Consider the following 11,717-nt stretch of genomic DNA (forward strand, 5'->3'; position numbering starts at 1 on the left):
GGTGGGCGGGTTTCAATGTAATTATTTAATTACCGCTACTAGTTGATGTCAGACAACAGCGCACCTTGAACCTTTAACCATAGGTAGCATTTCAGAAACCAAACTTTTTAATTTACCAATGATGAATTACTTACAGCGAGACATTAAACGGAAGAAAGGCGGCAGAGCGAACAGGCCTAGTCACCCCAGCACTATCCTCGACAGTGTGCCAAGTTCTCCATCAGCCTTTATTCCCGCGTAAACGTGGCAGTTTCTGATGTGTTCCATGTCGAAAAATAACTTTATTTATGAAAGCCAAATAGCAATTTTTATTTATTTATTTTTTCCTAACTCTGTATGTCTCTCCCAGCATAAACTTCCCGCCCCCGTGCAAGCCGGCTGTTTGCTCAGGTGTTTTTTAATTGAATTATTTAATTATTCTTAATAGTGGCTGCCTGTGAATCTACGGGATAACTATGGAGCAATGTAAAGGAAGTACCGTAGATACTGTTATAAGATAACTGTGCAGAACCACGCAGTAAGCTTATTAATAATGTATTGCAACAGAGAATCACAAAATAAATAAAAATACTGGATAAAGTATTTAAAAAATAATATTTTTATTACAACATATAATTTGTAAAAACACAACAGTTGTATTTATTTTAAAACATATTAGACCATATTGAACTATATTGAAAAAAAGACCAATAAAAAAACATTAGAAACTTACAACAGTAAGATTATCAGAAATGTAACTGTATGAAGACAAACGTTTCAACTGATACCTTTTGCAGTTCACTTAAAACTTTACTAACTTGACTTGGATGTTTTGTTGTTTCACCTCAATAATAGGTTTTCTATTGACGGTGTGTTGATGACTGAAGGGTAATGCGGGCTCCAGGGATCAACCAACCGAACCTGGGTTGTGTCAGGCTAGCCCAGATTGTCTCAGGCTAGCCCAGATTGTCTCAGGCTAGCCCAGGTTGTGTCAGGCTAGCCCAGGTTGTGTCAGGCTAGCCCAGGTTGTGTCAGGCTAGCCCAGGTTGTGTCAGGCTAGCCCAGGTTGTCTCAGGCTAGCCCAGGTTGTGTCAGGCTAGCCCAGGTTGTGTCAGGCTAGCCCAGGTTGTCTCAGGCTAGCCCAGGTTGTGTCAGGCTAGCCCAGGTTGTCTCAGGCTAGCCCAGGTTGTGTCAGGCTAGCCCAGGTTGTCTCAGGCTAGCCCAGGTTGTCTCAGGCTAGCCCAGGTTGTCTCAGGCTAGCCCAGGTTGTGTCAGGCTAGCCCAGGTTGTCTCAAGCTAGTCAAGGTTGTGTCAGGCTAGCCCAGGTTGTCTCAGGCTAGCCCAGGTTGTCTCAGACTAGCCTAGTTTGTGTCAGGCTAGTCCAAGTTGTGTCAGGCTAGCCCAGGTTGTGTCAGGCTAGCCCAGGTTGTGTCAGGCTAGCCCAGATTGTCTCAGGCTAGCCTAGTTTGGGCAGCAGTGTGGAGTAGTGGTTAGGGCCCTGGACTCTTGACCGGAGGGTCGTGGGTTCAATCCCCAGTGGAGGACACTGCTGCTGTACCCTTGAGCAAGGTACTTTACCTAGATTGCTCCAGTAAAAACCCAACTGTATAAATGGGTAATTGTATGTAAAAATAATGTGATATCTTGTAACAATTGTAAGTCGCCCTGGATAAGGGCGTCTGCTAAGAAATAAATAATAGTTTGTGTCAGGCTGGCCCCCTCTCTCCCTGCTCTCTCTGGCACTTCCTCAGCTGTATCCTCAGCACGCCCTGCCCATGCAGCCCCAGCAGTTGGCTAAACTCGGCTGGCATGGCGTGGACGCTGGTCGGGGAGCGCTGGTCATCGTAGTAATGGTGCCTCAGCGGGGAGCCGTCGGGGCCGTGGTCGAAGGGCCAGAATCCGTAGAGCCGGACCGAGCTGCAGAGCTCCAGCGCCAGGCTGGTTACCATGAGCCCGGTGCTGAGGCGGAGAGCCCGGAGCCCGCGGGCCCTCCAGAACCTAGCCAGGCTGCCCAGGTACCGTGGGTTCAAAAAGACGGGCCGCGCCGGGGTCCCGAAGTCCTGCAGCGTGTAGAGGGCCCGCAGGGACAGCGGCGTGTTGCGCCCGTATGAGAAGGCAGGCAGTGCCAGCATCGTGCCCACGCCATAGCGGGAAACGCAGTCCACAAAGGGCCTCCTCCGCTCAGACAGAGCAGCGAATCTGCAGGGATCCGAGACAGTCAGAAGGGCACGTTTCAGAGAGATACAACTATATGAGTATAGACACTCCACTAAATAAATGCTAAATAAATTCAGTGACGAACGTTTCAACCAGACGCGTCATCGAAGACGTTGACAAAAGACTTGCAGTCGAAACGTTTTCGTCATTGCGTTTAAGTTTCTTTTAGTAATTTTGAATTTTAGCACTGTTGAGTGTTTAATAGTTTAGTTTAATTTGTAAGAGTGTGAAGAAGACAGTCATTTCGGCTGGAAGGCACACTAGCCGAAACACTGGTCTACTTGTCTAGTTTTACCATAGTCTGCAGGAGAGAGGAGGAGAGTGGAGAGTGGGGAGGGGGAGAGGAGGAGAGAAAAGATGAGGCAGGATCACAAGTGATTGATACTCACTGAGTCACGGCATCCCTGAATGTTACTGTAGCACTGTCCTGTTTGAAGTATTACACCAAACTGCTTGAGATGGCATCTGACTATATATAAGAGACACAACCTGCTCCTGAGCTTCTGGTAGAGACTCACTTCTCCAGGAGGATGCTGGGATTGGCGGTGACCAGGTCCGTCTTGTTTCCCACGTCGCTGTAATACCTCCCGTCCACCGGGGGCAGATTACACCTGAGAGGGACGGAGGGAGGGCAAGAGAAGGAGAAAGACAAGGGGGGCAAGGAGAGAGAGATATGAAGAGAGAGGGGAAGGGCAGAGAGTGATAAGGAAAGAGAAAGGCAGGGGGAGGAGGGAGAGAGACACACACACAGTCAGCACAGCTATTAAACCTGGAAGTTTTACTATATCAAGAGTTTCTTTCTCTCTCTCTTCCTCAAACAGACCTGACTACGAAGTCGGCCCGGTCGATCTCCTCTCCGCAGCCGCTGTCCAATAGGATCCCGCCGTTCCCGATCACAGCGCAGGAAGCGAAGGTGACGTTCCCGACAGGGGACTCCTGGGGGAAGGGAAAGGGTTCGGAATACTGAACCCCGTGTACCCAACAAGACGACAGCACAACACACTGCAGCACTGTGAGAGTGAGTGTCACCCTTTTAAAAATCTCCTGCAGTAAACGTACAGCAAAGTGTAATAAAGCACAGTGTTAGCATGGTAAAGCACAGAGAGGTTTGGTAAAGCATAGGGAAGCATTGTGAAGCACAGAGAGGTCTGGTAAAGCATAGGGAAGCATTGTAAAGCACAGAGAGGTCTGGTAAAGCATAGGGAAGCATTGTAAAGCACAGAGAGGTCTGGTAAAGCATAGGGAAGCATTGTAAAGCACAGAGAGGTCTGGTAAAGCATAGGGAAGCATTGTAAAGCACAGATAGGTATGGTAAAGCATAGGAAAGCATTGTAAAGCACAGAGAGGTCTGGTAAAGCATAGGGAAGCATTGTAAAGCACAGAGAGGTCTGGTAAAGCATAGGGAAGCATTGTAAAGCACAGAGAGGTCTGGTAAAGCATAGGGAAGCATTGTAAAGCACAGAGAGGTCTGGTAAAGCATAGGAAAGCATTGTAAAGCACAGAGAGGTCTGGTAAAGCATAGGAAAGCATTGTAAAGCACAGAGAGGTCTGGTAAAGCATAGGGAAGCATTGTAAAGCACAGAGAGGTCTGGTAAAGCATAGGGAAGCATTGTAAAGCACAGAGAGGTCTGGTAAAGCATAGGGAAGCATTGTAAAGCACAGGGAGGTAAAAAAAAAGGCAAACTATAGTATAAAATAGTATAAAAATGCGAAAAGCATTGGGGAGGGGGGAGAACTAAAATGTACTGTGGTAACCCTTTATTAGTGTCGTGCTCTCTAGCTTAAACAGAAGGATGCCCGCTCCCCACCTTGCACTGCCCCTATATAAGACCTGGAGCAGTTAGCGCCGTTAGCATGAATATGGCATTCCTAATAAAGCTGCAAAACAAAGGGGAGAGCAGTGGAGAGTCAGGACTCTCACCTGGGGGAAGGTGCTGAATATCTTCTGGTCGATCTCGATGTGTCTGTGCTTCTCCCCGTCGTAAATCACTTTCGACCCAAGCGGCGTGTTCTCCTGGCTCATGACAGCCTCAGAGGTGCCGCGGCAATCCCTCGACAGCCCCGACCTAAAACACAGCGTGGATCCAGAGAGGCGACGCATAGGGAGGCATTGTAAAGCACAGGGAATCGTAACGCATAGGGAAGCATTGTAAAGCACAGAAAGGTCTGGTAAAGCATAGGGAAGCATTGTAAAGCACAGAGAGGTCTGGTAAAGCATAGGGAAGCATTGTAAAGCACAGAGAGGTCTGGTAAAGCATAGGGAAGCATTGCAAAGCACAGAGAGGTGTGGTAAAGCATAGGGAAGCATTGTAAAGCACAGAGAGGTATGGGAGGGGATTGGGGACTACTAAACTGCAGTGCAAATTTACTGTGGTGAAATTCCATTGACTTTTCACTGACTGCTTGCACAGCTTGTGAGTCATCAGGGGAAGGAGCTTGTTGGCTCCTGACAGGAAAGGCAGATCCCCCGGCGCAGATAAAGCTCGCTCTGTCTCACCTGAGCTTCTGATAAGACTCCTCCCGTCTCTCCCACCCTCGCGCCTCTAACTGCAGCACTCTCCTCCTGACAGCGTCCTCCTCTCTAGCAGCAAAACAGAGCAACACAATCAAAGAACCAAATGCATACACCAAGAGTTCACCATCGTCCACTCGCTGGTGTGCTTGTGCTGTCCCATGTAGTCCCCAAGCTTAACCAGTGCAGTGCTTTCCCAGACCTCTGTGTTAGTGACTGAGGTGTCCTCCTCCTACCTGCAGCTCTGACACATCGTTGTTGCTGTGCCCCTCTGGATGGTGCCATGGGGGCTCCTGAACCCCTTCTTCCTGTAGTGGTGCAAACACAAGGACCCAGGCTTTATTCACAGACTGTCTTCAGTGCTCTCCCCTGCTTCCCCACACTGTACAGTGCGCTCCCCTGCTCCACCAAACTGTACACTGTGCAGTGCGCTCCCCTACTCTCCCTCACTGTGCAGTGCGCTCCCCTACTCTCCCACACTGTGCAGTGCTCTCCCCTGCTCCCCCACACTGTGCAGTGCTTCTCAGTGGCTCGCTGCCCCTATATCTTCTCGTAGGTCAGTCCTGCTCACCTGTACTGGAAGGTGATGTAGAAACTCGCCAGCACCGTCCCAGCAATGAAGCAGCATAGTGCAGCGCAGAGCAGCAGTTTAAACGGAGCCTTGTTCCACAGCATCCTCCCTCCTCAGCTCCAGTCCTCCACTCCTCCCTCTCTGGCCTTTTCTCTTTCTCAACTTCCTCCCTTGTTTGCTCCTTTCTTTTCTTTCTTTTTTCTTAACTTTCTCTCGCTATTCCGACACTCCCGCTGCTCAGCTGACAGCGGCTTTGTGTGTTTATTTATGGGTTTGTATTTTTTTTTCTTCAGAGCCCACAGATTCTCCTGCCTTCCTCTCAGTACAGACCTCCAAATCCCTGCAGCTGCTTCCTCTCTCTCTCCCCACAGCAGGATTGTGTTACCAGTAACATGAGTCTCTAGGACTAAATGACCAGCTGTCTACTTTAATTTAGGTGGAGGGAGAGATGGGGGGGTGGGGGGGGCTGGTATCCAATCAGAGCAGGCCCAGGCTTGGGGCAAAGGCCATCAGCCAATGATCACATCATTAAAACTCCTCCTCCAGCATTCCTTTTTGTTCTTTGTGGGGTTTTTTTTAAATCATTCTAAGCTTCAGATTCCAATCATATCTGGTAATATCAGCTCTGGGCCTGCTCTAGTTAGCTGTGGAGGTGGAGTGATGTTGAGGTTGATATTAAAGGGGATTCCTTTTGAAGTTTGCCACAGTAAATCCGCACAGTATTTCCGCCCCCTCCCCCCTCATCATCATCATCATCATGGATGTGCTATCATGAGTTTACTATTTTTTTTTTTTTAAATATGCTTTACCACGCTGTCACTGTTTCTTTACTTGTGGCTTTACTTTCGGAAACTTTTCTGAGGTATCTGGGGGTTGCATGTTCAGCTCTCTACCCAGCCTCTCCCCTCCCCGCAGCTGCAGTTACACTGCCAAGATGGAATCCAGACAAGCCCTTGAAAGGAGATCCCAGGAGGGAGACATGAAGTCTTGCAGTCCCACAGTCGTATGAGGACTACCTTGGCCGTGTCCTGTTTAAAAATGTTAAAGTTTTTCTCCCCCCGTTTCACTTGAATAACAACGCAGGCACTAGAGCCCAAACGCTGGTCTGCTTGACTATTTCACCTCAATAACAACGCTGATGAAGGCATATGAAAGCTAAATAGACCCCTTTTTTTTTTTTTTTTTTTTTTAGAACTGCTTTTCCAAGTCACGTAATATATTTTGTGTTTTTGCCCAGACAGGATGTGCTGCTCACATCTGCAGTTTGGTGAGCAGTGCTCCAGGGGCGCGTGAGTCACGAGAAAAAAATAAAAACCATCCTTAAAAAATGAGCAAAATTCCACCATCTTGGACTCTTCAGTCAGTCCCCGTCACCACCACCAGAGGGAGACAGTCTGCCCAGCTGCAGCAGGGCTCACATTGCAGTTCACAAGTGCAGCTGCTCTGAATAGGAAATGGATGCCTAGCATCTAAACAGATCACTCCAAGCTAACCAGTTCAACCAGGACCAAATCAAAAACAATTGCCACCTCCTCTTAGTGATTTATAAAACACACACACTAAATAAATAAAAAACATAATAAAGTTAACAAATGAGGAGGCCATCCCAAGGTGTCAGCTTCAACACATTTTTGTATAATATATATATATATATTTTTTTTTTTTTTTTTTAACCCTTTGCGGTCCATTTATTAATCGCGCGTCAGGCACGCCAGGAATAATTAATTTTCACACGCGCAGTTAATTTTATACGCGCTGTTTAAAAGTATTTTTTTTCACAGTCAAACGGGTTTAAATGGCCCTGCATATCAACAAAGCACACACTAGGCATCTCCAGCCCCTCCCCAGCCTTTTGTTTGCTATAGCGTTCAGCTGTGTAAGAAATAAATAATAATAATAATAATAGTCGTACATACCGATCGATCATCTCCAGATCACTCGTTTTATCACCAAACTCCTCAATAATGCGATCCAAGTCATTATTTTATTACAATAACATCTGAAAAAAGCTCTGCAAATGTCCATGATAGTCTCAGTGCGCTGACGCACTTAGCCAGCTTGTTTATTATGGACGCCCATTATCTGATACCTGATACCATGTATGACTATTCATGAAATACGCCTTTTTTTTTTTTTTTTTTTTTTTTTCCCCGACTTGTCTCGGCTCCTGTCGCTACCACTCGGCAATTGAATGGTTTTCTCGGCTTTTTCCGGAGAAAAAACGACTAAACACCCGTTTATTGCGTTGCTATAATGATGTCGGACCCAGTCCGACAAAGGACCTGTGAGGAATAATTGCAATGTCGGACCCAGTCCGACAATGGACCGCAAAGGGTTAAACACACTTGTTTATATCATAAACAATTTGTTGAAATGTTGCTCCTATACCCGATCCACCTCACCCATATAAAAACACACAATTACCACACTGAAAAGCGCAGTGGAGCCGGTGTTAGGTTGCGGGCTGTGTGTGTGCGGGTGTGCAATGAGACGCGGACACGCAGGCTTGTCTTTCTGTACTCTTTATTGGGGCAGGCAGGCAGGCGAACGGAGGACAGGCGTTTATTTCTTGGTCTCCTCCTCCTTGGACAGAGTCTTGATGATTTCCTCCTTCCTGGCAGCCAGACGCTCCTCACGGCGCCGACGGGCTTCCTTAGTCTTGGACCTGCGGGCCTCAGCCTGGTCGCTGAGAGAGACGGAGACACAGAGAGAGAGAGAGGTGAGTGCTAACAATCGGAAACTACTGCCCAGGTCTGACTGTGCTGCTGTTCAGTTTATCATGGAGACACCGAGAAGAGCAGGACTACGCAGTGCTCAGGTCTGACTGTGTTGCTGCTGAATTGATTTCAGAGCAGATAGAGAGGTACTGGCAGTCTGAACCTTCTCCTGCTTCGTGTATCTTTGAAATCCGAGACACTGATGCCCCAGGCTGGCTACTGGGTTAGGGTTACTGGTGGCTGAAACTGCAGTTACAATGCTATCTTGTTCAATTATAAAATTACAAAGTTACAATTACACCAAGATATAAATACACAGAAACAATCCACATTAACACGGTCCCTCTACTCTCAAGAACAGGTACAAAGAGACACGGTTCTGTAATGAGGACGGGACTCACGCCAGGAGCTTCTTGCGAGCCTTGTCTGCCTTCAGCTTGTGGATGTGCTCCATCAGGATGCGCTTGTTCTTGAAGACGTTTCCCTTCACCTTCAGGTACAGGCTGTGGTACCTGCGAGGGGGGAGAGGTAAGGAGGGAATCTCCATTGTATCCGAGACTATGGGGTTTTGGCTTCCTATAGCTTTATACTAGACACCTTTAAAAACTAACATGTTGGGAATTTCCGTAGTCAAATCAGAAGACTCATTAAAAAAGACCTACCTCACGTTACCTTTGTATGAATTATTTCAACATGCATGTGTACACAATTGCAACATTTTATTATATATAAAAATAAAGAAACTGAATAAATATCATATGCTATTCTGCAGAACCTCCGCCAACGGCTGGATTACTACGGGCCGGTGGAATCGGCTGCCCTGCGGTGACCCGGCTCGCTTACATGTGCCGATCGATCTTCTTGGACTCGCGGTACCGGCGCAGCAGACGGCGCAGGATTCTCATGCGGCGCATCCAGCACAGCTTCTCCGGCATGCGGGCATTCGCAGTACCCTTCCTCTTACCTAGAGAGAGAGAGAGAGAGAGAGAGAGAGAGAGGAGAGGTTAGCACAGGACACAGGGTCTGTTGGTACGTAGTCATGTTGAATCTCTGGAATCCTTCAAGACCCGACTTGACAGAGTTCTGAGATCAATCAGCTGCTCGGATCTGGACGAGCTCTGATGGGCTGAACGGCCTCCTCTCGCTCTGGGAAACTTTCTTCCTGTAGTGAAATATCTACACACTGCGATACTCACACGCTACCTTGATCTTATCGATCATACACGGCACATTCCGAGCTACACAAGAGACTGCAGGCATTTGTTTGTTATTTTTTAAAATTTTAAGCCATTTTAGACCAGTATTCAGTTTAAAATATACAATGTATATTTCAAATTGTCAACCGAGATTTAAACTGCTTCTTATGTTAATACTGCAATACATTCCACAGTAAAATTCTATCCTTGGATTTTTCTATGTACTCCAAGTAGCCTCGCACCCAGCCTAACCCGCCCCGAAACTCAATCACTGTGTACAGGACGTTCCTGATGGGCTTTGAATTACTGTTGCTTAGAAAGTTATTTCAAACCAAAATTAACCGATGCGTATCGTGACCTATCATTTAGCACACGCTTTTATCCAAAGTGACAGAGACTGGGGGGGGTGAACTATACATCACAAGTGCTGCTGCTCAGGGTCACACACATGGAGTCAGTGGCTGGGCTGCGATTTGAACCTGCTGGGATCAAGCCCCTTGTTTTTACTCAGTGGAGCACCTCCTGCTGCTCTCTGCACCCCGGTACTCACCGATGCCCATGTGCCGGCCCTTGCGGCGCGCCAGCGTGTTCTTCCTGCAGCGTGCGCGCGAGTGCACCGTCACTGGCTTGCGGATGATCAGACCGTCCTTCACCAGCTTGCGGATCTGCTGGCCTGATGGGGGGGGAGGAGAAAGAGACTTCAACAAACAGTAATGCTGCAAACTGGGCAAGGTTGCATGAATAAAAACAGGGATGAAAGACAGAGAAACTTGGTGGGGAGGGGAAGCAGTATCCCAGGTGTGTGTGCCTGCGCAAGTGTGAACCAGTATCCCAGGTGAGGGTGTGTGCGCGCACGCAGTTCTCACAGGAGTTGGCGATCTCACTGGGTCAGGTGTGGGGGCGGTACTCGCGGGAGTTGGCGATCTCACTGGGTCAGGTGTGGGGGCGGTACTCGCGGGAGTTGGCGATCTCACTGGGTCAGGTGTGGGGGCGGTACTCGCGGGAGTTGGCGATCTCATTGGGTCAGGAGTGGGGGCGGTACTCACGGGAGTTGGCATTGGCGATCTCATTGGTCTCATTTGGGTCAAGCCACACCTTCTTCTTGCCACATCGGAGGACGCTCGACGCCAACCGCTTCTGAAGCCTGAGCCGGGAAAAAAAAGTTTATAAACAATTCCGCTATTTTAAACAGATTTACAGTTCAGGTCAACCACAGATTTCAAACTCAGCCAGGTCGGAATCATTCCTATGTTAAATTCTCCATCCTGTCCACAGGAACCTGGGATGGTGTATTCTGTTGCAAGGGCCTGAACTGGTTAGAACAAAAATCAATACTGAAAATGAAAGAAATACAACAGCTTTCTCACCAGTAACTTACCATCCTGGAGCAGGCAAAAACTGCAATCTACTTCAGTTAATGAGAATCTACTTTATTACTGAGAATTCACCCGACAAGTTTGTAGTCTTAACTAAAATACAAAATAAATTCTATTGGAGCACAAGGCATGTCATTTCCCTTCAGCGGGACTCGTGGCACGTGGTAAGCAGAGGTTTTACTGTTCATAATAAATGCGTTTGTAAGCTCTCAGTTAAAATAAAACTACCATTGGATTAAAGAAATGCGTGTGTATACATGTACCCATCACTGTTAAAAAAAAAATATGACGCTACGACTGCAGGGCAGTGACACCAACTTCCATATTAAATTAAACTAGGGCAATTGCATATTCAAATATGCCAACCTTTATATACCAAAAAAAAAAAAAAAAACTCCATTCGGCCTACAAATTAATGCATGCATATATATTTTTTGCAACGTGTCAAGCACCCGATACTTCTGCAAATTAGTACCATAATAAGAAGTGCTTAACATGAAAAAAACAACACTGACAACCTAAACACGAATCGCGTACTCCACTGCCGCGCAGACCCGTCCTGTGAATTTATTTAGATTTGGACTGACAGTAGAGACGGAGCCGCGGCCTAGCGCCGTACCTGAATGGGGGAGCCCACGTGTGTGCTTGGGTGAAAATACCGGGGAACCCGGTTAAAAAAAAACAAAAACCTGCGTGTTTAAAACATCACACCGCATACGGAATGACTCTGATATCAAACTGCAGTGCCTGCTGCCATTACAGAGAGATACGAGAGAAGATGAAACAGGACGGGCGACAACATAACACGCACCGCACTTATCCTGCACTGAAACATCTTCACTTAAAAAACAAAAACACATTTTGCCGTCTCCGCTTCCCTAAGCCGGCAGAGTGCTGCGGCCAGGAGCACAGTCCGCCGGCCCCATCGTGTTTACGGCGATTTTTCGCTGTTTTTTGAGTACATTTCGCGTGCTTTCTGCCGGAGAGGCACAAGAGCTCTTACCTCATGGCTGCTGCTGAGGGAGAGAAAGGAAGGAGGGAGCGACTGACCGGAATCTACCATTATCAGGGCGGGGAGATCCCACTGCGCAGAACCGGGTAGTGTCTCACTGAAACATACACGGCCAGGGAGCACAGGAGCGAGGAGGC

The 11,717-nt window shown here is 47.7% G+C and overlaps 2 protein-coding genes across 3 annotated transcripts; both read right to left on the reverse strand.

Annotated features, from left to right (window-relative positions):
- Nucleotides 1-575: 575 nt before the first annotated feature.
- On the reverse strand, nt 576-5,727 carry LOC117433373 (alpha-2,8-sialyltransferase 8F-like). 2 transcript variants are annotated; one of them, XM_034055553.3, is made up of 7 exons: nt 5,280-5,727; nt 4,945-5,016; nt 4,694-4,777; nt 4,118-4,262; nt 3,020-3,132; nt 2,715-2,807; nt 576-2,178 (listed from the first exon to the last, which is right to left on the reverse strand). In XM_034055553.3, exons 1-7 carry the CDS (start codon nt 5,381-5,383, stop codon nt 1,686-1,688), a joined length of 1,104 nt encoding a protein of 367 aa, XP_033911444.3. In that variant the 5' UTR covers nt 5,384-5,727; the 3' UTR covers nt 576-1,685. The 2 variants fall into 2 exon arrangements, with proteins under 2 accessions (XP_033911444.3, XP_033911445.3); XM_034055554.3 differs by lacking the exon at nt 4,694-4,777.
- Nucleotides 5,728-7,785: 2,058 nt separating this feature from the next.
- On the reverse strand, nt 7,786-11,704 carry LOC117433334 (large ribosomal subunit protein eL19). Its single transcript, XM_034919385.2, has 6 exons — nt 11,572-11,704; nt 10,239-10,336; nt 9,743-9,865; nt 8,840-8,960; nt 8,398-8,508; nt 7,786-7,965 (listed from the first exon to the last, which is right to left on the reverse strand). Exons 1-6 carry the CDS (start codon nt 11,574-11,576, stop codon nt 7,842-7,844), a joined length of 582 nt encoding a protein of 193 aa, XP_034775276.2. The 5' UTR covers nt 11,577-11,704; the 3' UTR covers nt 7,786-7,841.
- Nucleotides 11,705-11,717: the final 13 nt, after the last annotated feature.

Source organism: Acipenser ruthenus, chromosome 33 (assembly GCF_902713425.1).
Source record: "Acipenser ruthenus chromosome 33, fAciRut3.2 maternal haplotype, whole genome shotgun sequence".
Taxonomy (NCBI): domain Eukaryota; kingdom Metazoa; phylum Chordata; class Actinopteri; order Acipenseriformes; family Acipenseridae; genus Acipenser; species Acipenser ruthenus.